The sequence below is a fragment of the Mastomys coucha genome, unplaced genomic scaffold (assembly GCF_008632895.1).
Source record: "Mastomys coucha isolate ucsf_1 unplaced genomic scaffold, UCSF_Mcou_1 pScaffold21, whole genome shotgun sequence".
NCBI lineage: Eukaryota > Metazoa > Chordata > Mammalia > Rodentia > Muridae > Mastomys > Mastomys coucha.
The window spans coordinates 78,269,685-78,296,913 of record NW_022196904.1 but is presented as its reverse complement, the minus strand read 5'-3'; the positions used below and the strand labels follow the sequence as shown (position 1 = coordinate 78,296,913).

Sequence of the window (27,229 nt, the reverse complement as noted above, 5' to 3'; positions counted from 1 at the left end):
ACAGCACAAGGAGGGAAGTATGGCTAAATGTGGGGTGAAAAACAAGACTTAGTGAGGCTAGAGGGCTGGCCCTAGGTCACGCAGCACAGAACTCTGTGATTTGGATACTGGAATTGGAGCCAGGTCTTATTGGTACCTGGGGTTGCCCCTTTCCACTCCAATAAATCTGCTAGGCAATGAAGAGTAAACCATATGCCATTTCTGCCTTACAGATTTGGATTTCAGCATTGCATCCTTGATTTGGAATGAATCCACCTGAACCTAATGATGTAACCAGATCACTGGATTATAAATGTTTTTATTTATTTTTAAAACACAAGGTTTAAAAAAAAAGGAGTCCCCTAAGCCCATGGCAAGGAGAGCTGGCTCGTCAAAGCCTGTTTTGATTTAAGTGGAATAGATCCAGCTTGAGTGTAAATTTGAGACTGTTTGCTTATGTCACACTCTATTTTTCAAATTATTTTCACATGTCCCAGTTCACTCATTCCCCCCACTTCTGGATGGGAAAACTGAGGCCTGAGACTTAAAAAAAAAAAAAAAAAAGCGTTCATGTTCAAGTGGCAAATTACCAGGAGAGCCAACACCGTCCCTTTCTGTGTGTTCGGAGGACAAGCTTGTGCTCATTAAGTGAGGTGACCTGGACAGTTCACTCTGACAATTTCATTTAATTCCTGGTAAACATTAGCCCAAAGTTCACTTCAAACAATCTTTCTCTGTGTGTCTTTGGATTATTTTACCCTTAATTATTTTGATTCTGTATTCCACTTCACCTTTCACTCCTCCCTCTCTCTTTTCCTCTACTAATCTTTCCTTTTCTTCTCTCCCCTTTTTTGCTTCACTCACAAAAACATTTGTCTGTCTCACATAGGGATGAAATCATGTGACAGTGGCCTTTAAGGTCTTGGAAGCAGGGTATTTTCTTATGGGTTTTTTTATTGTTTAGGTTGTTTTGTCAGGGTAATGAAAAAAGACTCCCGGCCCCTTATCTCAGGCCTGCTGGAGGGTGCTTGCAGTTTTGTTTTTCTTTCCAAGCTGGTTCCTTACAAATGCATGCCGAAGGTCACTCCCAGGTCCCAGAGATAGTGTTGGGTAATCAATCACATCCAACACAGAGGCATCAGCAGATAATGTCAGTGCTGGAACAAGGAGAAGCAACAGGGTAAAGTGTCCTGGGACTGTGTGCTCAGCACAGGTGATCCGATGGGCTGCTTTTTGTTCCCCAGAAGGTCTTTGAGAGTCAAAAATATCTTCTAGCTCAGTGGTCTTTCCTCCTTCCTATTTTTATACTAAAAAACAAACAAACAAACAAAAAGCAAAAAACAAAACAACAACAACAACAAAAAAAAACCAATAAATATTCATGTATAAAAAAGGCCTGGAAATTTCCCAGGTAATCTCATCATTGCAATTCTGAGAGCAATACAGACATGTTTAATAGCTCCAAGGGATGGGTCCACATGGGGCCCTCAGCAATGATTAATCCTTTCAAAATATAAACAAACAGAACCTCAGAAGGAACCCTGTGCTATGGAGGACAAGCTTTGCAAGCTCAAATAAGTCACGTCAATTCTCCAGGGTTCAGTTTTCTTAACCATAAAATAATGAGCTAGTTTATTTCTTGCACATGGTGGTGGCAGTGGTGAGCTCAGCCATGCTTGTGTGCTTAGAAGTCAGAGGTCAACCTAGTTGTCTTTTTTCACCTTATTTTTTGAGACAAGATCTCTCCATGAACCTGTAGTTCACCACCTCTGCTGAACTGTCTTACTAGTAAGTCCTAGAGATCCCATGTCTGTCTGTCTCCCTGCTAGGATTACAGCACATATCCATCTCTTGCCTTCTCAAGGGAAGCAGGAAGAGGACTTTTACGTGGGTTCTAGGGATCTGAACACAGGTCCTCAGGTTTCTATATTAAGCAATTTACCCATCAAGCCATCTCCCTGGACTTAGTTTAGTCAAACTAGTCTGAGTAACATAGTGAGACCCTATTCCAACTAACTAACCAACCAACCAACCAACTAACTAACTAACTAACCAACTAATAACAAAACAACAACTACTTTGTGACAGATCTTAAAGTAAATACAGTGTCTGACCTCGGGGCTTTCAAAATGGAATAGAATGTATGTTCAAGGGAAAACAATATCATTTAAAATTGTTATTTTATTTCTTTTTTGTGTGTGTGAGTATGTAGGTATGTGTGCATGCACATGTTTGGATGTGTACGGCAGAGAACACACGAGGCAGTCAACTTGTAGGAGTCATTTTCTCCTCCTACCCTGTGGGTCCCAGGGATTAAACTCAGGTGTCGGTGTTGTTAGCCATCGAGAGTGAAGATACTCAGTAAAACACAGAAACTGCTCTGGCTAGTTTATTTTTAGGAGTCCTCCCAGCCTTAAAAGCTGATATATCTGACTTGTTTACTTGTCTTCATTTGAATTGCTTTTTGTACTAATGTATTTTTCCCCCCTTGATTACTTGTTTTAAAATTTCTTTTGTCCTTCTCATCCATAAGCAATTACTATATCAAATACTGTTCAATTGCCATGGCAACCATAAAAGTTAGATAACACAATAACCAGATCACCATAGCCAATAAGAAAGGCACGGTTTAGAAAGATCAACCTAGTCAAGTTCACACAGCTATGAAGTTGCAGAACCAGTATTTGAACCCCCAACTGTTGATGTCTAAACTCATGCACCTTCTACTACATGTTGCTGCTTCAGGCATACGCAGTCACTAAGGATCAGCAGCATAATTTTCAAGACTAGGTATAAAATAAAAATATGAGTCTCTGAGCTGGAAAGACAGCCTAGTAAGTGACACCCTGAATGACTGTCCAGGTCATTCGTCCATGAAGCCAAATCTGCCAGCTACAGTGACTTAGTAAATGGTAACTACTGACAAAGAGGAAACACATCCAAGCAGTTTGTAGGCCTCGACTACATCTGCAGGATTTTTCAGTGGCCAGTTTTGCATGCAGTTCTTTGATGTCCAGTGTGTATCACCTGAGTGGGATTTCTAGGCTCTCTATGGGACTTTCCCAGCATACTCCCATTGTTTTATTAAGCAATACTAATAATTCCAGTAAAGGAATATCTGACAAAATCTGTGTGGTTAAGAGCACTGGCTGCTTTTTCAGAGGACCCAGGCTGGAGTCTCAGTACCAATGCTGTGGCTAACAACCACCCTTAACTGCAGCTCCAGGAGATCTGACACCCTCTTCCAGACTCTGCAGGCACTACATGCCCCCGACACACACACACACACACACACACACACACACACACAGAGAGAGAGAGAGAGAGAGAGAGAGAGAGAGAGAGAGGCAAAAAAACCTTACATATAAAATAAAAATAAAGGTTTAAAAAAAGTTCAGCCTGGCAGTGGTGGTGCACACGTTTAATCCCAGCACTTGGGAGGCAGAGGCAGGTAAATTTCTGAGTTTGAGGCTAGCCTGGTCTACAGAGTGAGTTCCAGGACAGCCAGGGCTACATAGGGAAACTCTGTCTCGAAAGAAACAAAAATAAAAACCAAACAAACAAAAGTTCAGACCATGCCCTTATCTTTACAGTAAGAACCCTAGGAGGACTAACGCAGTATAAATAGATCATGGCAAAAATCCTCTTAAAATAAAAAATATTTTTTAAAAGCATATATAGGCACCTGAAGGTATGCTGTAACAAAGGACAGTGGAATGAAATTTGCTAGAGTCTGAACCTCCGTCCTGTAGCATGAAAAAGGTGGATAACTCCCAAAGACCCATCGACGATCAAGTGTAGGTGTCTACTTCAGGTGCTTAACCACTGGTATTTAGTCTTCCAACATCACAGATCCTGTCTAGGAAAGATACAGACATCTCACCAGAAATAATGACCATGTGCATGGGAAAGTTTTGTAAGCAATTCAAGAAGTCTTGAAATGATCCCAGATCTTTATAAGCCCTGTTTCTGATGGTGAGTTCTATAATTATAGAATGTGGCCATGTTAAAACTAGATAGAAACTTAGAGCTTAGACCTCAGGTGGTGAAGGCTGAGGTCACTTAGGGATAATAAATTGTTATACATGTTTTGGAGGACCTAGGTATCTGACTTCCGACCCTATCATTGTAGTTGTCCCACAATAATTTATTCCTATTAAAACATTGTACCTAGTGGAATGATCTCCTGACACAAATAGCTGGTGCTTGGGCATCAGTGAACATTTGTGGAGTTTTTAGACAAGTCAGAGTGTCAGTTGGTGAGTGGTTCTTGTCCGTGAGACATACCTAGGAGGCAAACACACAGAAACAGTATAATGTAATGGTGGATGTTGGGAGGCAATGCAAAGGAGTGTGTCATCAACGTTCTCTATCAGACCATGGAAAGGTTCCTAGGATAGAACACAAACATTTGAAGAATGAACTGAAAAGATGTGAAGGGATGGGGGTCTTCTGAATGCGGGAGATGAGTACGTACAGCAGAAAAGAAAATGAAAGTGTGGTGTGTGTGTGTGTGTGTGTGTGTGTGTGTGTGTGTGTGTGTGTGTGTTGGAGGGTGCAGAGCTGAGAAGGATTGGAACTAGTTAGGTCCTAGGAAGAAGGCATGGGAAATCTGGGAGAAAGATGAACAGCCATACTCTAGACTGTGGACATCATGCCACAAGGTTGAAATTTAGGAAGAATGTTACCTCTTGTGATGAATCATGTGGCCAGGGCACAGGTCAGATAGCTACCTGTCCGGAATAGTCTTCTATCATGTGTGGGAGGACTGTAGGTGAATGAAGGGTATCATCTTTGAGATCCCAACCATCCCTTTCCTCAAAACATCAGACACTTCCCATGTAAGACAGTTCAAACTGGCAGGTGCTGCTCAGGCCTTAAGGGCATCTTGAAGATGCCTGAGATGTTCTCCAGTAGTGAGGGACTACTCCCTTCCTCTAGCAGACATCTGAACAGGAGGAGGCCTTCTGAGACTGCTCTCTCTCACAGCAGCTCCTTCTAAAAGCTTCACATTTTTCATCCACTCTTAACCCGCAGCCAGTTTAACTCTTGGAAGGCAGTCTGGCTCTGAGGAGGAAGTGTCAGTTAAGAGGAGAGAGCATGATGGATAATGCATTAGGAAAATGTTTGCTGTCATCTTCCCTCTGCATTTTTGGGCTTTAGGGGTGGGTACTCAGAAGTGCTCTCAACGAATGTGTTTTCTTCCAAGAAAAGTCATAAACAAACAAACAAAATGCCTGTTTCTGCCCTAAAGTTGTTCTTCCTCTCTTAGCCAGTAGGTGTCAGAAGACTCCTATTTTAAAACAAAACAAAACAAAACAAAAATAAAAGCGCTTCAAAATTACTGACCGAATGATAACAATTTTCCAGTGCAGCTGTGTGTAACCTACCTCTCCAGAAACATCCTTGACTAACAAAATGGTTCTCATTCCTCAGACTACCCACAAATACAATGAGACCTACTAGGGAGGCCGTGGCCAATAGCTTTTGTTGAAATATTCATGGTAAATTGACATTTTGCAGGAAATTCCATTGTGTCTACACTATTTATTTAATAGAAATAATCTCTGTGATTATTTGCATTTATTTCTGAAGGAGGATGTTTTCCCTTCCTTGGAATAGGGTCAGGAAATGAGTGAAATGTTCAGGAAGTTAGCTAAATGCTGATGTAAACCCAAAAGGAAGATCTGCTGTTGGGGGACAGAGGGGCTTACAAAAACAAAAAGTCCTAGGAAGTGGGATTCTCATTCATTGTGGAAAATGTTATCCAGAATTCTGATTTTAAAGGAAGAGAGACAGGGAAAAAGAAGCGTTCTGGTGATATCTTTTTCAGAGGACCTGTCAGGCACACCAGCTTTTATCAACAGCAGCTGGTGAAGAAAGTGTTAATGGAGCAAATCAAGATAGGCAATGACTGGGACTAAGGCTCCATTAAATGAAGGCTTTAATAGGAAATTTTGTCAACTATTCCAGGAAATAAGTCTGGCAGGAAACTCCTGAGTCCTGAGTTGCTGATGGGTCCCTGAGCACTCCATAAGTGAATAAACGTTTTCCTCTACCGTAAGGAATGCGTGCCTTCCACTAACATGGTGTGCCACAGACCCTCAGCCTCTCAGGGAAGTCTCACAGCGCAGACAAACCTACGCCTACAGACACTCTGAGCCAGTGATTCGACCCCTGTGACCTTGCATGCTATTAATCTGTAGCTGGTCATTTTGAGGGCACTGTATCAAATGAACAGAGCAAACAACTCACCTCTGAGACAGAGGAGTACATTTTAGAAATAAAGTCTTAGTTCACTGAACAGGGTTGCAAAGGACAAGATGGCGTCTTATGTGACAATTGCTGATCCCTGCCCCCTATGCCCTTCAGCACTTACCTTTCTGCCTTCACAGTTTTTTTTATCCAAGCTCTGTCTTGACTGTTTTCCAGCCCATAGTCCACACAGCAGCAACAGCAAAGCCCAGAAGGCCACCAACATAGACATGAACTTTTCTTGCTTTCCACTGACTTTTCTTTGCTTTCCAAAGCCAACCCAGGAGAGAATACCACTTCCAAGCCCTCTCACAACTTGGCCTCAGCTGCGCTTCTCTCCCCCTCCAAGAATCTCAGACATTATGCTGAAATGACTTGGTGCTTACCTCCAGGCAACACAGGGTCAAGTTTATTCATACATTTATCCTTTTAGTTTAGGTAAAGGAGGCATGTACTCCCTTAAACATCTGTAAAACAATCTAACTAGGGTTCTAGAATTACGGTGTGACAGTATTGACAGAAGTGGCAGAGTCACCTATAGAAATTCCCTACCAGGCACAAATGTTATAAATCAACATGTATTTAGATAAGATATCCAACTAGAGGTATTTATCTGAATCTAAGAATTTATTTATCTGAATCTAACGATTCAATGTCTCTGATGGCACATCAAGGCAAGCTAGCTTTTAACTTTCATGCTTTACACATAGCATTTAGAAGGTCATTAAGAGGAACTTAGCGAGGCTTCTAAGGGTCATGATGTTTGTTACATTCACTCTTCCCTTTCCCTCCTCTCTTCAAAGTTGTGTGAGAAAAATTTGAATGTCAAGATAAGAGCAGCCAAGAAAGGGTTAAATGATGCTGAATTTTCAGGAGCCATTCTATTATCTAAGCTAAAGCTAAGGAAGTTTTGAGGCTAGAGTCAGGAAGAAATGACATCATGGGTGTGGTAAACTAGTTGCATCAATTTGAGGGAGGGGTCAAGGAAGGTATATGTATGTCCCTCACAGCACCTTCCCAGGACAGTGGCTGGCCCATAGTGGGCACTCATTCTGCTGTTTGTAAATGTACCAGCATTTACAAAGCAGTGTTTTTTCCAGGTTTAAAGCCTATTAATACAAGCTAAGTTTCTTCTCTGTTCATACAACTACATTTGGGGACTCAAAGCCAGAGTTTGTCTCTCATGGCTTTGTTTTGTTTTGTTCTGCACCTCCTCCCTTCTCCATTTCTGGCCTACTCCCATGTTGAATATGCATCAGACACTCTTCAAATATTTGTCAGGGCAAAGAAGAAATGGCAAGGAACAGAAACCTAGAATAAGTACCACTGTGTGGTAGGTCTTTATTCTATAACCTGTGTTTGAGGCTAGAGAATATTCTTGGAGGCTACTGTGCTAGCATTTCCCCAGAGAGTCCTGCCATTGTGGTGGCTTTTGTTACCCATGGGTTTCTTTTTTGTGCCTCATGTCACTCAGGCTCCCAAGCCCCTGCCTTTCCACTTGCTCCTCCCATCCCCTGTTCTCATTTTGATCTCATTTTGCCTCTTTCTTCCTCTATAAGCATACTCAAAACCTGTGTTCTCAGACAGGTGCAACTGTAGGCTGCAGAAAACACATAGAGAAACCTGTTGGGTGCTCAGAGGCTGCCGGGGCCTAATCTAGTAAGTGAATGGATGCAGACCATTCTGGGTGACACAGAAAGGCTCCCAGAGTTCAAAACAAAGACCAAGACTGACATAGTGATAAGGAAGAAAGGAAGTGGCAAGCCAAAAGACCAAGAGCACCTTCTTAGGGCAGGGAAGACAAGAGCTCCATCATGAAAACAGAACACACATAAGCTAATTGAAAAGACTCCAGACAAGAGGAAAACACACACATCTGCACATACATGTACAAAGGCATACAGGGACAAATGCACAAGGCAAGGAGGTGAGAGGGAAGTTGCAGACCTAGGTCTAGTTTTTCTCTGTGACTTATCACTCCATCACATGGCTTGTACCCTGGCCACTTACAGGCCAGCAAATGGAATGATGCAATCCTCAGGCCTTTCAGGAAATTTGGCTACCCAATCTTTTAATCTCTCATTAGGAGAGTAGCCTGGCCACAAGATTAAGTACATTCTTGGGTGAAAACAGGATTGGATGTGAGGGAGTCAGAATCTCATACAAGCGCTCAACTGTTCCTTGGCCTGCTTTAACGTGGTTGTCCGGAGAAACTGCAACCTCGGTTGGGTGAGGAACAGAAATGGTTCCTGAAAGCTAACCTTTGGAAAGAGAAACTTAATCTGTCAGGATTACTAAACACCAGAGGCAAACACAGTCTTTTCTTCTTTCCTCCACCCGTTCACCCCTTCCCATCTAGCAGAGATCCATAGAGGGAAATAAAGGAGCTGAGAGTGACAACTGGTCCAGAGACACTGCCTGTTGCCAGCAGTGGTAGCTTTCAGGAGTGCACACTCACCTTCCCAAGGCTCTTGTTCTCTGATCCCACCCTCTTTTACATCTGTCATAGCCCATGAAAATCTCACTTCTCCCAGAAGTCCTGGACCCTGTCTCTTTATTATTATCTATGTAAAGTTAACAATTTTCTCTCTTTTGAGTCTTATACTCATTCTGTATGTAGTTACCATGTTTAGGCACTGTGGCAAAATTAGTGATCTTTTTCCATTTTATTGCCATTTCCTTCTTTCTTTCCCTCCACCCCCAAGCTAGGAATCCCCAGAGGAAGTATTTAAAACTTCCCTCTCAGTGGGGACAGGATTCTTGGTGGGAGGCTGGCGGAACTCAGGCAACTGATGGACGATGAAATGTAATTCACTCAGTGTTGTCTCTGACCATCGTGGGAATGTTGGTCAGAATCCTTTGCCATGACAGGCTGCTGATCAATCGGTCATGGATACGATAACCTTAGGATGAAAGAACCTGAAAGAAGAGAGCAGATCTCTCTAGGAACCTCAGGTGATGGCAAGGTCCATTTTGAAGCAGTTTGGACTAAATCTCTGCAGAGCTAACACATTTGCAGAACATTGGATAGATCCTCCAGAGTCTACCAACTTTGCTGCTTTGAGAGGAAAGCTAAGAAGTTTGAGCCCTTCTCCCAGTGTAGTTTATTTCTGTGCACAGAACCTCCAAAAACAGGAGGCTGAGGCTGACCTCCTTGGTCAAGAGTCAGCTCAACTTTAAAATTATGATCGCATGTGAAGGCTAAAAATGGGAAAGGGAAAACTCAGTTCTCAGCACAGAAATGCTGGAAATCCTTAGCCTGCATTCCAGTTAGGGTCTTGGCTCCAAGAGCAGATCTCCCACTGGGGGTAGGTGGGTGGGAGATCAGCCAAGTTCGCTTTAAACTAGCTGAGTGTCAAGGATCAGGGAGTTTACTCTAGAGGTAGCCAGTTTATGGATAAAACTATCTACTGTAGTGATTATGCTTTATAATCCCTAAGAAACAGAAGCTCATAGGCAGGACTCAGTATTGAGAAGGATGCCTGCCAGTCTTCACATGGTCTCAATGAAACTTGTACATTAATGAAATCAAAGGATGGAGTTTGTTTCAGTTCCTGTTCCCTAAAGTCTCCATAGCAAGTAATCTCTACTGGCCAATCAAAAATAATAGAAGCTCATTCTCATACAGGTTTGGAAACTAGAAACCTGAAATCAATGATTCCTTCTGGAAGTTCCCCGAAGAATGCTTTCCGACTTTCTCCTTCTTGCTTCAGGAAGCCTCTAGCAAACTTTAATGTTCCTTTCTTGACCTATAGCTGCAGAACTTCAAACTCTTTAAGTATGTGGCATTTCCCTCTGTGCCTGTGTCTAAGTGTATCTATTTGGCAGACAACAGTTATGGGGTTAAGATACACCTCCAATGTAATATGAGCTTCAATTCATTTAATTGCATCTACCAAGACCCCCTTTCCAAATAAGGTGATACAAATATCCATGATTAGGACTTCAACACATCTTTTGAGGGTACACCACAGGAATGTAAACCACAGGAAGATAAAATGAGACAAAATCCCAGGTAGAAGAAAAACAAAATCCCAAGTCCCAGACATGAGACCCTCTGGCCCTCTGTCTGCTCCGCTGGGTTACTCTCACCCTCTGAAAGTCTTGGTTTTTCTCTCTCTGCAAGCAACGCTTGCCCTACTTACTTCAGAAACACCCCAGGAATAAAACAAAGTCATACACAGTATTTTCTATTGGAAAGTGTTTCTACAAGTGCAAGGGATTAGTATGAACTCGTTCCAGATTGTGTTGACTTTCCCTTAACTTCATAACTACTTAATAAGTGGGTAATGGAATGAGAAACACAGCCTGACTTACGGGGAAGAGAATTTAAATTACATGCCTCCCTTCATTTGGGTTTGAGATAAAGTTATAACAGAAATCTGCAGATAAGGAGAGTAATATTACAAACGCTTGTGCAGAGCATTTTATTCACCCCCAGGAAGGGTGGTGTTCAGATGCAGCTAACAGGTGGCAAGCACTTAAAGCAAACGAAGGGGGATGATCGCAACGGTGACATCAGCAGCTGTCCTGTTTTCTGTGTGGTCCATGTTCCTGGAGATGATGACAATGTCCTGCTGGTTTGGTTTTGTTTTGCAGAATTAGGTATCAAGCCCAGTCTCACGTGTGCTGGGCAAGCATTCTACTACTGAGCTACACCTCACCTCCAATGCTCACATAGATGCCTAGTTCAAAGACTTTACTGGATTGGACAGAGACCACTCACCTTAGAAAATTAGCTGAAAATGACTGTATACCCCGGAAAAATGGGATATACACAAAACAGAACCATTGTGTAAGAGATTTGGAGTTCCTGCAGCAATAAGAAATCTGTTTTTAAAAACTTCAAAAGGAAAGATGACCACTCTTAGAAATACCAAGGGAGGGAAGGTATCATTGGGGTAACATCTTGAGAACTATAGCTATGTCCAAAGCAACATGTGATCTACGTGCTTTCATCGACCTTAGATTGTGGAGTTTTGATGACCCAGGAGAAATCCCACAAGGGAAACCAAAAAAACAGCATGAGCCAAAGAGCCTTTCTCAATTTGCCAAACAAACTGATCCTTTTCTTTCTCAGTGCTGAGGATGTAGCCTCCCAGGGACTGTCATATACCTTCAAAAAACACACCACATCACACACTACTTAATAAACAAAACTTTATTTCCCTTTAATACAAAAATTAAATAGCAAGTTTTTTAATACAGTGATAAATTAGAAATTTACAGTACAGACATCAATGCAGACACACTTTTGTACAACCTTAAAAAGGGGCTCTATTTCCTTGGAAATTCAGCTATTTGTTCAGAGCATGTCTAGCCGGGGTTAGCCTGGTACCTCTACATGGTTATCTGAATGGCTCCAGGTTGCCTTCAGGTTTCTGGAGCTAGTGAGAGGCATGAGGAGCCAAGAAAGAGGCAGAGAGCAACTCGGTAAACTGCTGCACAAAACAGCACTAACTGCATTTTCTCTTCCTGCAGACTGGGATTATTATTTTAGTTCATCTTTCTTATGAAGAGCCTTGGGACCTCATCCTGAGGCCTTCTATAGCCTCACATCATCTCTGTGAGGTAGAAGGAACTCAGAAGTGTCTGGATGTCCCACTATGGAAGCTCTAGAAACCAACTTACCTCTCCCCACAGCCACAGTCAAGTCAAGGCCCCCAGCCTGATAAACTCTCAGGACTTTGAAATGTGCACAACCTGGGAGGGAGAACAGACTTCACCTTTGTGGGGCAGAGCTGCTGTCACCCTGTTTCAGCTTTCTGGGATGACACTGGTCATTAGTTGAACATTCTGGGAGATCCGGCAGGCACAAGTTCTGTGAGGATGTCACTCATTTGGGATTACAAACTGACTTTTTACTAACTGCTTGGGTGACTACAAGGAATTGAGTGCTGTATAGAAGGGAAATAAGGCAAATGGAAAACAAACACAAGTAACAATGACTAGGAGGGCAAGTGTGATTTTTTTTTTTTTTTTTAGGGGAAGCAGCATGTTGGGGTGGGGTGGGGACATGATATACCTTCTCTTGGTACTGTGCCATTACTGTACAGACTGCATAGTGAAAGGCAGGATCAGAGCACCCTATCCAGGAGCCAGCGGGACAAAATCTATTACTTGGGGATCCAGGATGTGATCATCTGTAGGAGCAGAATGCTCTTGAAAGAGTTCCAAGATCTTTGACCTGAGCATGAAGGGAAAATGGTAACCTGGGTCCTTTGATACACATCCTGCAAATTCAGACTGGGACTCTGAAGTCAAGTACAATAAGAAGACAAAAGAGTGCTGCCCACGTCTGGGGGCTCATCATGACTGGCAGGAACAGCAGCTCTCTTCATTGCCCTGTCTCAGGATGGAATTTACTCATTAAGCACTTCCTGCCAAAGTCTGTGCCCTCTTGGTTTCCCTTCCTAACTGCCACTATGGGACCCTTAGCAGATACATCACACGGGTGAGGCCTCTTTCAATTGTGCCTGCTCTTTGAGGACTAAAGATGTCAGCTTCATCGTGGTGTCCCATTGCCCAACTTTGCACTCAACACCACAGACACTAAATTCTCAACACCACAGTCACAGCTGGAAGGGCTAAATAGAACCACAGATCAGAACCTGGTAACAACAGACAATAAGTCTCTGGTTCTGGATTTAGGGATACAAAGCTTAGGGTACAAGTGAGAGGATGACAGAAAGGGAACTCTCAGGAAATCGTGTCACCTGTCCCTTATTTCAGGCCTCTGGGCACCGAGCCAGCTCAGCAGCCATCTCAGCAACCAGGAAATGGGTCACCATAGGGGAAGAAAGATACGATCAGCTGAGTAGCTCAGCCAGGTGGCTCTGGTCACTCCTACCCTACACAGCGTTCCTCTGCTGCAAGACCAAGACATTTATCAAAGAAGAGGTTGGAGAGAGGTGTCCTTAGTTGTGCTTAGTAGAATATCTGGAACTTGAGGACTTTTCTTGAAAATTACAATCACATGTACTTATTCCAGATCTCAGAGGAAGGAAAACAAACCCCACTTCCCCCTCAGCATGCTGCAGTCCTCAAATGTGCCTGTATAAGTCCTGTGGAACAGCCCAAACCCTGACCCTGCTATCTCCAAAGCCACAGTAGATGCTGGAGCCAGTCCTTAGGGTCTACTCTGTTTTCCTAGGGAGTTTATATGGAGATTGCCATGAACCAAAGCTGGTGCTTTCTGTCATTAATTTAGAAGGAATCATGGGAGAGAACAGAGCGACCTAGGAAGAGATTTGTGGGAATGATGCAAAGAAGTGATACGGATGCTTGACAGGCATGGGTAAGGGGACTCCTCAGTCATCAAGTTCGTTTCCTGGAAACTGGAATCATTCTTCCCCCATCTGAGGTAGGAAAGGGAAGACCAGGCAACTCTGTGGTGTTGCTTAAGCCTATTAAACCAGTCTGAACTGCCAGGCCTCTTTGCCCCTTCCCCTGAAAAGGCAAACTGCCTGGGAAGATAGAAAAATTGTCAGTACACTAGCTCTAGCATTCAGAATGCAGGTGGCCGGTCTCACCCAAAGGGTTGCTGCCGTCATGGTTATTGTTGACACATGCCCAGCACCTACGGCTCACTCTTTGGAGGGTGCAGTCTTGGTCCTACAATCACTGAAGCATTACAAAGAGAAGCGCATTACAAAGTCTGCACAGCAAAGCTAGCCAGCTACTGCCTTGCTCTTCATCCCTTTCCTGTGCCAGAGTCACTGCACAACTCCCAAGGCACTGAAGCAGAGCGTGAGTAAAGGGCAGAATCTGCCCTTGGGTGCACACTCCAGAGCCCTGGACAGCTATGGGAACTGCCTGCAAGCAGTGCAAGGCATGACCATTCTGCCTCTCAGAGGCAGCTCATTCAGGAGTTACATTGGCCTTTCCGTGGATCAGTTCTCATGCTCCTAGAGCCTTACCCCCTAGTCCAGTCTAGGTACTCAGGTTGTGTAAATCACCGGGGGCCACCCAGGTCCACGAAGGTCTCTACCTCACAAGCCCCAAGACTCTCCTTTCCAAACACACAACTTGCCTTATATGCATCTCGATATCACACATCTACAGAACTTGCAAAACAAAGGGTGTGGGGAGAAAATGTAGTGAGAAACAAAGCTCAAACAGAGAGAGAGAGAGAGAGAGAGAGAGAGAGAGAGAGAGAGAGAGAGAGAGAGAGAGAGACCCAATTTTTAAAAATTTATATCTCCAGAATTTGAACACCTATTTGGGATTTGGAGTCCATGAAATTTTTCCCCACAGAGTACGATTGGATAAAACATTAAGAGCTCTCTTACAAAAAGCACGGATCAATAAATAACTGCAGTTTCTGAAGCAGACAGGCATGAAATACAAGGAGAGCAACCTGTGACATGTACAATGTTTTGTCCCAGAGATCTGGTGATTAAAAGGCCTAAGGCAGGTTAAGAAAAAGACCAGTCACAATTTTAAAAGAACTTCAACTTTTGATAGGTTGCTAGTGGGTACCCCCTTGTGAGGGACTTAAAGCATAAATTTTAAAGGCTTTGGATACCTCAGCAAAGGCAATTAGGACTCGTGCTGTTAGACTTTGCAGCTCATTTCATTCAGTCTACACCATATCCCCTGCTAACCAATCCAGCTTCTGGCTGGCATTCTGGAGGTTCATTAGGCATCATATAAATACTCTCAGGCCACACTGCCTCCAGTGAAATCTTATAAGGAGCCTTTGCCCATTACTAAGGAACAATTATGCACCAAGTATTTGGATCTGCTGTCCTTAGTTGCCTTTGAAAAGTTGAATAAGTCTCCATTGTGGCAAGTAGACCAAACTCCGATAACATTCTTATGCTACAGGGGGGGAAAGGCACTATCACACTAAGAATGCGAGTTGACCACAGTTTTAAAGTCAATTGAGTATACTATGTCATGGTCCAAGAATGTGCTTTTAATTGTAATTGACACACACAAATTACACAGTTAATCTGTGTGAATGCAAAGTTGCCAAGAAATTTAACATTTCAGTTCTTCCAGACTGGCGTCTGCCTAGATGCAATCACACAAACTAAAATATTTTAAGTCCCAATTGCTTAACATTGCTTAATGCAATAGGTCTCTGGGGTCGGTAAGGTAAGTCAACTTAGCAAATCTCATTTTCCTCTGAATTAAGTGATTGTCAGAAAGTGAATCACCTTTCCTTTTCCTCTCATTAGGCATGCTGTAGTGCAAAAAAATTCCTATAAAAATAACCTTTTTTTTTTTTTTTGAGTCATTAGTGTAACAGGGGCTGCTTAGAATTAGGGATGTTGAAATTTAAGGAGAGAGAAATCCATTGGATACCTTACGTGTGTTAGTACAGTACTTTTGTTTGCTCAAACAATTCTGTTTTATGACAAAGGCACTGAAGGATTTTGACACCACCTCTTGGGAGTGCGCTCCAGAGTTCTAAACAGCAGACAGTGTAGGCCAGAAGATGTTTATGTTAGACCAGCCAAACTATAAAACTCTGCAACACGCCTCCCAACCCAGCATTTCCAGTGTTTATAGATCACTTTGCTATCTGCAAGACCTAGTTACTATTTAAAATTTAAAAGAGTTTTAAAAATTAATCTTTCTCCTCGCATGTTATCAACTCACAGCTGAAATCCCACCCAGTAGGAGCAAACACCATCACCCTGGACTTCAGGAATCTAATTCCTGGACCTCCACAGACTCCAAGCTGTGACCTGCTATAGTGATCAACATTTTGATTTTTCACAGCTTTGAAAGAAAGCCTCTAACTGGCTTTTTCATTTTGGACCATTCCAAAGTCTGCATCGAAATAATTGGTCTTCTGATGCTGAGTTGGGTGAGGGGCGGTGGGCTGATGTGGGTGTGTGTATGCTGAAGTGTTTCTAGTTTGTTCAAACTGAGATTCACAGCATCACTTCCTTCAAAATGAGGAACGTGGAAGCTTATACCACAGTTTCATTGCCTTTCCCTGGCTTCACCCAACCATTCCCCCGCTTCTCTCTCTTTACCTTCCCAGAGTTCACCAACCGGTTAGAACATTTTTGCCACGTGTGAAGAGTTTTGGCAGACCAAATCCACATGCCTGAAGTGATGCCCACGAGCAAAGACATAAAAATTTTCAACATTTCGACTGCCATGTTTGAGTCATCGGCAGAATACCGAAAGAGTGCCCAGTTTGAGATTTCATAGAAATAACAGGCAATCACACAGGTTGCAGGAACCGTGTACAGTACGGAGAAGACCCCGATCTTGACCATTAGCCTTTCCAGCTTGTCTGTCTTTGTCCCATCTTTTTGAAGATTGGACCGAATTTTGAATAAGGCCACCAAACCCGCTGCAATGAACAGCGTTCCAATCACCAAATAGGTAAAGAGAGGAGCCACCACAAAACCAGTGAGGGCATCTAGGTTCTGGTTCCCAACATAGCACAGGCCGGTCAGTTCATCCGCATCCACTAGTCTCATAATCAAGATGACAATGGTTTTTATTGCGGGAATAGCCCAGGCTGCGATGTGGAAGTAAGAACTGTGCATTTCAATGGCTTCATGACCCCACTTGAGTCCAGCTGCCAAAAACCAAGTAAGTGTCAGAATAACCCACCAAATGGAGCTGGCCATTCCAAAAAAGTACATCAGCAAGAAAATTATTGCACATCCTGTGTTCTTAAGTCCTTCTTGGATGAGAACGGGTTCTGCCGCCTCTTCAAAATCACAGGATATCCTTTCCCGGCCTACAGTCAGCCGAACAATATAAGCAATGCTATAAATATTATAGCACATACTGAGAAATATGATGGGGCGCTCAGGGTAAGAAAACCTGGATGAATCAATCAGGAAGGTCAGCACAGTGAAGGTGGTAGAGATGAAGCAGAGGCTGGCCCACACAGCCATCCAAATATCCGTGAACTCCTTAGCAGAGCGGCTATACAAGCCAGCGTCGTAGCCACACTTGAGAACACAGTTCAGGCTCCTTTTCACCCAAATGTACTGATCAGAATTGGTTCCCACCGCGTTGCACTCCTCCCCCGGCTGGATGGGAGTTTTGTGGGGCAAGGGTACCTCTTCATCACCTGGTCCTTCCATGCACATGTGGTTGTGGTCATTCTGGGGTGGGAACTTGCTGCAGTTCAAGCTGTCTGGCCAGGCAAACCCAAATTCTTTCAGGACTGGTTCACATCGTCTTTTGACTGAAAGACACATGCCACCGCACGGGCCGATGGGGATGTTGATCTTCTCTGTGCACATTGGCACATAAACCGAACAAAGGAAGAACTGGAAAAGTAATGACAGGAACAAAGAAAACAATGAGTGGGGTTTGACCAAAAACACAGAGCTGAGTGAATGCTTCCAGGCAGTGTACATATCTGCTTGTAAGCCAGCCTACTGGGAATATGTCTGTTTACTCTGACCTCAGATGCTGCTGCCTAATAATCCATCACTTTTACATGGTTTCCTTAGTTGGGCTCTAGTGCTCCTTTTCACAGGAGCATAAACGAGGAAATAACTAAAACGTGTCTGAAGAATTACATAATCTTTTTTTCACACAACCCTTAGGAAAATAAACTTTTAAAAAGTGACTTACAATATCTCTCTCCTTCTAGCTGCCATCTGAGAGACCTAAAGAGTCTAGTAAACTGGCTTGGTCACTTAGGTGCTTGACTTTTATCCTTATTTCTCTGCCACCTTAAAATATATACATCCTGTGACCGTTTTATTTTCCCCCTAATTTACATTTTAATTTTAAAAAGTCAGTCCCAAATTTAAATGGAAAATGTACTAATTTCCAAGGAGGAACTATGGGCAGGGGGTCTTTGGTCTCCGGGGATTTGTTTGGCTAGCAATTCCTCAGTGATTAATAATGAAGCACAATAGGAAGACGTAAATGTTAAGTCCCTGAAATTGCAATAGCAGCAGGGGAGAGTCCAGTTGCTGTCCTCAGTTCCTCCAGCATTGATAAACAGTCTCCTTGGCTCCTTACAGATGTTGTCTATGAAGTCTAGAGTTACAAGTAACTATTTTCCAGCATGTAAAGGGATCCAGTCTTGTCTTTCAAAACAGCTTGGCTGCCTCCCCAGGATACATGTAATTAAAAATATATATCCCTGCAAAAGCTGTTTCTCCAACAAAATTGCCACTGATGTCAACTATGTGCTGTTTCCAAGCTGAGAGTGAGAGGATCATTTCTTAAGCTTTTATAACCTAGTTTGGAAGTCTCAAAACTTCCTCAGGGATATTTCACCAGCAATAGGTCTAATCCCAATCATCTTCCCCAAACCACAACTCAGCTTTTACAATGACCTATGTAAAAACCTGAGCCTGTAAATAAACTGTATGTCTGTTTCTTATCTGGACACAGCCAGAACTATATATTTCTTGAGGTTTCAACCTGGACAACTCTAACCTCCATTTTTTTTTCTTTTTTATTAAAGCCACTCAGCCTCACCAACCAAAACAGGAGTAGGGTTAAGTTTTTAAAACTTCAATCCACTTCCCATTGAGTTCGCTGTATAAGAAAAATTATAGCTATGCTATATATGCAAATTACTTTTCACTTATTATTGTAGGAAGAATTTCTATGTCATTACACACTACCAAAGTTTTAATATCTTAATGAGTGCCAAGAAAAGGAAAAAGAGGGATGGGGGAGAAGTTCTTCAAATATGCAAACTACCTTCCTGGAGCTTTTTTCAGTCCCTCCAAACACTAAACCTGCCTCCAACGCTAAGGACAAGAAAGAACTCAGGCCAATCTAACCACTCTTTCCTGTATGACCTCTAAAAAGTGCAGGACGACGGCGGGGCATTCTGCAGAAAACAGGCAGCGATGTTTTATTTGGTAACCTACACCCAAAAATACAGGCAGAAAGGAGGTCGATGAGCGACCTGGAAGGGCGAAGTTCTGTCTCTTATCATTCCTTCCAAGTTTTAGGTGCAACCGGCTGCCCTGCCAGGACTCGCCCACCAAGCAGCGGCTGCAGGAATCCTTGGCAAAGATAACCCTCAACTCCACTGGGGTTAGGGGCTTGGCCAGACATGGGCAGGGGAGAAAAACGGAAGGGCGGGGTGTAAGAATAGGTTCTTTCGCGGGCCAGATGACTTACACAACGTTTTGGCTTCCAGTCTCCAAGAGGGACAGAAAAGTGGGGGGTGGGGTGTGGGCTGCAAATCACTTTTCCAGGAGTTGTACCCTCAAGTTAGGAAGGGAGCAGGGGTCTCGATCTGTCAGGAATGCCAAGGAAGGTGTTTGGGAGTCCCTGTCTACCGAGTCCTCCAGGGATGGGGGTAGGGGCGCCCACCTGCAGCTGGCTGGAGCAGCCGTACTGGATGAGCGGCGTGAAAGTTGTCAGCTGCAGCTCGGCGTCTGTCTGCAGCTCGTGTCCCACTAAGTTGGGCATCTTGGTCACGTTGTAGCCGAGGTTCTGGCACATGGCGATGCGGATGGGGTCGCAGCGCCGCTCCTCCTCGTCCCCGAACCCCAGAGTCGGTCGCAGGAGCAGGAGCAACTGCAGCAGCAGCCCCAGCCTGAGCCTGACGCCTCCAGGCGCCCCCCGGACGCTCGGCCCTGTGCCCCGCCAGGCCATGGCCAGAGCCGCGGGCGGCAGCGGCGGAGGCTGCTCTAGCAGACACCCCCAGTTTGCACAGGGGCGCCGGTGGCCGCGCTGCTCTCAGCTCCGGATAGGGAATGCGGTAAGGCGCCAAGGGCGACGAGGGAGCAGCGGCTGCCTCTCCAGCAGTTGAACGAGACTGTGCGGGATATCAGACGTCCGGAGCCGGGGCCGAGGGATGGACTGCTAGGGTCATGGCTGCAGGCGGCGATCCCAGAACCCGGCGCCGGCCGAGTCCGGCTTTTCGGCGAAGCCCGCCTGCCCTCTCCACCGCGCTGTTCTCACCGCCCCAGCGCTCTGTAGAGCTGGAGGTTCGCAGGGCGGGGGCGGGGCGGGACGGACAACGCGACTGTCCAATGAAAGGCCCCCCTGGGCAGAGGGGGCGGGAAGGGGCGGGGCCCCTCTCCCGCTGTAAGGGTCAGGTCCCCGCCCTCGGCTTGATCCTCTCTCCCTTGCTCGCTCCAGAGCCGCCCCGCCCCGCTTGGCTTCCCGGCGCTCGGCGTCCTCCCACCCGGATCCATTGCACGCTGTGGCCAGGCGTCGATGGAGCCCCGTGGCTCCTGCCCAGCCAACCTGCTCTCCTGTTTCAGGTGAGAGGTGCTCCCACACCTATGTCCCTTTCACATCCTTCCCCTTACAGCTGTCACCTCCGGCCCGGTAGCCACCTCTGTATCAAGCAAAATAATGAACACAAAGAACATGGTATTTGGGGTTTACACAGATTCCTGTGTGACCTTGAGCAAATTGCCCAACCTCTCCGCGTCAGTTTCCTCATCCGTAAAGTGACTTGGGAGGATTAGCGATAAAGCCTGAAAGGCTTAGAGCTGGTGCCTGGTACAGCGCGAGTCCGCAGAAATTTTCACCCCTAGCCGGTGGGGCTGGCGCCCGTTCCCCGGCCCCGCCCCGCGCTCGGCGCGACCTGCGCCCGAGAGCAGCCGGTCTCCAGCCCTGGTGGGGGAGGCGCCCCGGAGCAACAGAGCAGCCGATGGGCTCGCGCTCCGATTTCCTCACTGTACGAAATGAAATTCCACAGGGGGATTCGAAAGGAAATGAGGCCGGGACGCTCCGTGCTACTCAGCCCGCCGCCCTTCCTGTCTCGGGGACACGGTTTCTAAATAAGGTTGGGAGGGTGAGAGCGCAGGAGGGAAGAGGCTTGACCTGTGCACCCGAAGCGAGGAAGGCGCACAAGCCACAGGGACGCCCCTTCCCAGACCCGGGATACCCTTCCCCTGCATCCTGCACTCTTTTCGTCCTCATTCTTGCTCTGCGTAGCGCTCTGGGGATCGGCAAATGTTTCCATCCGTGTTCCAATCCTGCTTCTCCCCTTTTCACCCACAAAGAAAGGACTTTGTGTTGGGTCCACCCTCTCTCTGCTTCCCATTTGACCAGTGGAACTCTCAGCAGGTGATTTCCCAAGCCGTGTACTTGTTACTCGATTGGTCAGACTAATAGTAGCCTCCAACTGGCCAAGGGGTAGGCCAATTTCTGAGTGAAGTCCATGTTCTGTCACATAGCGGTTCTCAGTACAGGAGGTAATGCCTGCAGTGTAGATCATCTAGCACAGTGATCGGTTAATAATGCTCATTAACTCTACTATCACTTTATGTTTATATCTGGAACAGATGATGAAATGAAATGTAGATCATAAGACTTGCTTGCCAGTCTCGTGCTAAATTTTGAGGATACTGGTAATCAGTAAAGGGATCCCTCCCCTCTCCTTCAAGTATGTTTGCCTAAGCCCCTGCCTGTGTTTTTCTGGTGTTCTTTGTGCCTTCCCATTTCAGTTGATCTTCCGGCACACAGCTGAGGTAAGGTATAAATTGGAAGGCTACATGCATTCAAATTTTCTAGCTTTAGTTTTCTTATGTTGGCTGGACCTGGTTGAGGGTAAGAATGGAATCAGCTGTTTGGGGTATTTTCCTCTGTGCCTGCAACTGTTGGGCATATAAAAGCTGCATCTTCTCAAGTCATTGTCATAATCTGGTAAAGAATGTTTTGGCCCTTTAAGTAGACTTGGGAACTGAGGCTAAACCAAAGCAGTAGTTAGCAGTGATAGGACCCACCAAATCCGAGCCCAACCTTTTAAAGCTGAAGGGCAAGATTACTTCCCAGGAGTTCAGGACCAGGTTGAGTCCTCTATATACAGGTGGCACGGGCTTACAGGGATTCATAAATAATCTGATGAAGAAAGCAGTGACCTATTCACTGTTTAAGAGGAACAAACTAGATGAATAGATTAAATTGATACACGATCCCTGTTCTCTAGGATCACGTAGGAGACAAACAAAACAAACACCCTGGGCTTGGTAAGCCCACAGGGAACCCTGAGCAACATTGGAGGTGGAGGTAGCTGAGTTTGGAGAGCTACTCAAAGAGTTGACCTGCAAGACTAGGAGCTACTTAACAAAGTGGGCTTGGAGTGCAGCTGGCACTTCGCCTAGAGCAGGGTGTGTGCATGGTTTATGAAACAGTGAACTTCCTCAAGTCAAGGAGGCTGACGGATCTGTTACTCACAGAGCGCCTGACAAATAGGCAGGACGATGCTGGCTGGCTGAAGGGGCACTATTATCAAATCAGTAACAAATTTCAGAAGAAACCCTATTCTGCACCAGTGTTCCATGACTTATACTCATCATTGTATTTAATTATTAACAACCATCTGAGAAAGCATTTTTAGAGAGCTCAAACAATCTGACCAAGGTGCCTCAACTCAGTATGTAGTAGAGAAGGACTCACTTGCCCGTTTGCTATAGTCTAAACTCTGTGCCTGTGTTCCTGTTCTCAAAGAGGAAAGTGTTCAATTCTCAGCCTAGTCTACCATTAAGGATGACCTTTTCTAGGAGCATCCTGACCTCTTCTCCTAGGCCTGGAATCTCTGCTTAAGCATGTTTGAAGCAACTTGTCTCCTTTGAGAACACATGAAGAAGCCCCTTTTCCATCAGAAGCTTTTCCTGTCAACAGCTTTTCTTTCTAGCCAGGGAACTCATCACAGGTATTTTCCAAAAAAAAGAAAGCCAGGGGAATCACATTTCAGTCTGAATGTGGAGAGAAAACAAAGACCAGGACTTCAAGCTACGTCTGAATGGCCCCTTGGCCTCCTTCTCATGGAGTTGTTCACACGGTCCATAACTGCCCCTGGTATCAAATACAGTGTGCTTGTCTTTGTTACAGAAAATACTTCCCTGAGGGATTCAAGCAGAGGTCTATCAGCCGGTGACAGGCACAGGGTGTCTGAGAGGAAAAGATAGAGATGCATGAAAAGAACCTGCAGTTACCCTAAAGTACAGGTCACCAGACGCTAATGGCGTTGTCCCAAGTGCAGGGCAATTTCCTTGGTCCAGCCTTCTAGTTTTTAGGATGCAAACCCTTTGGAGTTGCAACAAACATGACTTCTGTGGGTGGCTGGGCAGCTGGAGGGCTCAGTATTTGCAATCAAATGAGAGGCTGGGATCCAGTGAACTCCTGTGATGTGTTACATTTTCAACCTGACATTTCTGCACTGATATATTTGTGTAATGGTGCCTGAGTTAAAAGCTCCATTTAGAGGCCAGCAGTTAGGTTAAAAAGAAAAAACATCTACCACCTAAGGGGTTGGGTGCAGTAAACATGCTTTCCCTCCTAAGGAAAATCTCTTATTTGTAGTTCTTTGCTAACCCAATTAAATGTTGAAGTGGTCACCCCAGAGCCTGCTTTTTATTTCCTGAGAAACAATCCAACTAATCCATATTCAGTAGCTTCTAAGAAAAGTCTTATTCCAACCACTCATGAAGAAACCAGCTTCTTTGAATCTAGACAGGACATTTAGAAATCACAAAGAGCTGTCCTGATAGAAAATGCAAGAGAGTGATTCACTATTACCCTGGTTGGTTTGGGAGGGGAAACTCACTGGGATTAATACGTGTACCTATTGGGAATTTACTATGGCTCTGCCAAGCTCCCAATTTACACTGGGAGACACCAGGCCACATCCCATCGGTTTACAAGTAGCTTGGGCACTACACTTACACCCAAACTAATTATAAAACAAAAACATGCATGCTGGGTCAGGTGGAAGAGAACATTAATCCCGATCCAAGCTGAGCAATTGAAAGTCTTAAAAGACTAAGTAACTGCTATTAAAAGGCAGAGTCAAAGTTCCTTCTTAGTCCATTGTGTTACTAGCCTGCATAGAATTATCATCACAGGGCTCTTGATGTCAAGTAAAAGTCCTGTTCCATTCACCATACTTTTAGCAAGTGTGAGATGAAACATTGGAAATTCCTATTAGTGGTGATGATATAGTAAACAGATTGGCAACCAATAATGTCTGCAGGAGGCTAAAATTAATGCAAATGTACCATATGCCCCCACAGGCAAAGCTCATCGAAGCATTCACTTTCACAGCATTAGCTCATATATAGTAGCAGGTTGTTGTCATCTGAGCTGGGTACTCGGACAAGGTATGTAGCCATATACAAGATGGTCCCTACCTTTAAGGCATTTATAGTTCACAGTCACACATGATCAAAAGAAACACATTTCTTTATGGTTGGTGCTTTTTCTTGGCCTCCCTTAACTTCATCCACTTTCATTGTCATGCACAAAATTCTGCCTGTATATAGCCATTCTACGTGTTCTGCCATGTTCTTCACTGACCCATAGAAGTCACTTAAGAATGTGGGTAGATATAGGAGACTAACAAAATGTAGTCAGGTCCTGTCCTTCTTTGTAACTCAGGCACAATTCACGGTGTCCAGCTTTCTTCTGAACTCGGTTGTTTGACAATCATTTATCTTTTTAAATTTTACGGTGCCTATTCTTAAACACTCTATGATGAAACATTTGTCTGGGCTGAAATGGTGGTTTAAATTAGAGGCAGATGAGTTTACTTGTTTTAAAACTATAATATTTTCTTATCACTATGTATTAGCCATATGAGCATTGCCAGCTGAAGTCACTGAGAATTATGTGTAGCACAGGATAGAGCGAGACTCTCAAATGGAGATGGCATAAGTTGGGGGATGATTTCTTAGTAAGTTTATAGAAAAACGAGAAGAAAAGCTTAGTTTTGAGGGATGGGTAAGTTTCCAAGAGACCAAGGAAAGGATGTCAGTGAAATAGTAGTCTCAGAAACACACACCTCTTTGCGGGATTCAGTGAAAATGAGTAGGAATAAAAATAACTGGCAAAGGATGACCTAGCCACCATTGTACACAGGCACTAGTAAAAAAGATAGAGGGACTTCATACCATCTGTCAAGGGAAGGGGAGGGACTGTTGTGTTCTGTGAAGTGGAAGCATCTTTGCCATTTTACCATTACCTTAATCTGGAAGCTAAGTGTGACCATTAGAGGTATTTGAATGCTGAATTGATACAGAGTGGAGTTATATTACTTGGTACTGAGTCATTTTAGCTAAACTGGAAGGTTCTTTGGCATATTTCAGGAGTGCATGTGAACACATGCGTGTGTGTATGTGTGTATGTATGTGTATGATATGTATGCATGCACACTTGTGTATACATATTTGTGTGCTGATGCATTCAACCATGCATACGTGTGTGTGTATGTGTGTGTGAAGGCCAGAGGTTGACATCTGATGTCTTCCTCTATTGCTCTTAACTCTTCTTCTTCCTCCTCTTCTTCCTCCACCTCCTCTTCCCCTTCTTCTTCCTCCTCCTCCTCTTCCTCTTCCTCCTCCTCCTCATTCTTCTTCTTCCTCCTCCTCCTTCTTCCTCCTCTTCTTCTTCCTCCTCCTCTTCTTCCTTCTTCTTCCTCCTCCTCTTCTTCCTCTTTCTCTTCCTTCTCTTCCTCCTCTTCTTCCTCCTCCTCTTCTACCTCCTCTTTCCTCCCTCCACTTCCACTTCCTCCTCCCCCTGCTCCTTCTTTCTCTTCCTTCTTTGAGACATTGCCTGTTAGTGAGCTTGGATTTTAGTGTTTAAGCTAGGTTAGCTAGCCAGAAAGCCTTGGAACTCTTCCTCTGTCAGTCCTCTCTATCCCTTGCCAGTGCTTTGGTTGCAGACTTGCCATCCCAGGCTCTCATATGGATACTAGGATCTGAACTTAGGTCCTCATGGTTGTACAGCAAATACATTAACCAGCTAAGTTGTCTATCCTACCCATAGGCTTGACTACTTTTCTAAGAATTTCCTTCCTTACATCATTCCAGATTAATGGTGACCATAAGAAAAATTAGCATGCCATTGGAAGTAGAGGAGAAGCAGTTGATTGATGCTCTGAAAGTCAGGTGTGAGTGCAAGACAGCATGAACACTCGGATACTGTCACTCACCTGTTGCCACACCTGTTAGCATGCAACAGCAGCTGGATCTGAAGTTCCTCCAAATGCTACTAAGTGAGCCCTTCCAGTCACTGTTGACAAAGCTTGGAGGTGATTAAACAGCATATCACTGTGAGTTCCATTTTGCCCTGGTTTTCATACACACCACACCCAGCTTCTAGCCTTTCTCCCTGGTTGCAGCCCTGGCTAGTCTTAGGTGATTTCAGGAACAGCAGGCAACATCACATATGGAGAATTTATAATAAACTCTTTATTCTACCTCTCTCATAGTTCTCCTGACTAGTATATCTCATAAAAGGATTTATTGACTGTTAATACATGGAAACTGCTCCCCAACTTACAGGGAAGCTGTAGCAAACAAATGTGCCTTGCCCACATAGCGTACAGATGATGAGCCATTGGGCCTTAGATCTTTGTCTAAGTAAAGTATGTATCAGATTCTTCTTTGATGTATGTATGTGCCTGTAATCGGCCTGTTATACTAGATCCTAGCATTTGCAGCAAGCATTTAATTGGCCCAGGCACTTGATGTTTTTACATATGTTATCTTGTCTAATCCACCATATTCCCAGAACAGATGTTAAATCTGAATTACTTCTTTCTGTCTCCACCAGTCTGAACTATCCAGTCTGCTTACCTGGCTCTGTCTTTGTACTGCTTACCCGTGATCCAGTCTCTATACAAGAGTGAGCTTTTACAACCAACTCCACAGGTTATATTCCTTTTAGATTTAAAAGTTCTCACATTTTTCTCGTTGCAACTGGAACAAAATTTAGCAGGCATAGAAAGAGAGCTCACTTTTCAGTGATACTTGCTTTTTTACCATGGTATACCACCATGTCCTCCCATCACATCTTAAAACTTTTAAGCTAGTACCTGGCTGTCTTCTCTGCCTAGAATGTTTCCTGTAGTCCTTAGACAGGTGTCATTGTCTCCGAGATCTTCCCTGGACACTCATGTCTTACCCTTCCCTTTGATCATTTTCCCCATTCCTTCCTTCAAAACGTTCCTCCACTTCTCTCTCAAGAAACTTGCCTGAAGTGCCACAGTAAATAGCAGAAACAGTATTCTGACTCAGTTCATTTGGCTCTGTGGGCTGGGCTTTGTCTGTTATGCCCACCTTCAGCTTTT

The 27,229-nt window shown here is 44.4% G+C and overlaps 2 protein-coding genes across 2 annotated transcripts in view; one reads left to right on the top strand and one right to left on the bottom strand.

Moving 5' to 3' along the window:
* Window positions 1-11,379: 11,379 nt before the first annotated feature.
* Window positions 11,380-20,156, bottom strand: Fzd4 (frizzled class receptor 4). Its single transcript, XM_031387276.1, has 2 exons — window positions 19,513-20,156; window positions 11,380-17,489 (listed from the first exon to the last, which is right to left on the bottom strand). The coding sequence occupies exons 1-2, from the start codon at window positions 19,795-19,797 to the stop codon at window positions 16,161-16,163; spliced, it is 1,614 nt and encodes a 537-aa protein (XP_031243136.1). The 5' UTR covers window positions 19,798-20,156; the 3' UTR covers window positions 11,380-16,160.
* Window positions 20,157-20,288: 132 nt separating this feature from the next.
* The window catches only part of Tmem135 (transmembrane protein 135), a 254,888-nt gene continuing 247,947 nt past the window's right edge, over window positions 20,289-27,229 (top strand). Inside the window, exon 1 of the mRNA XM_031387279.1 lies at window positions 20,289-20,411. The gene's annotated coding sequence lies outside the window, so the exon portion shown is untranslated. The remainder of the gene's footprint in view (window positions 20,412-27,229) is intronic.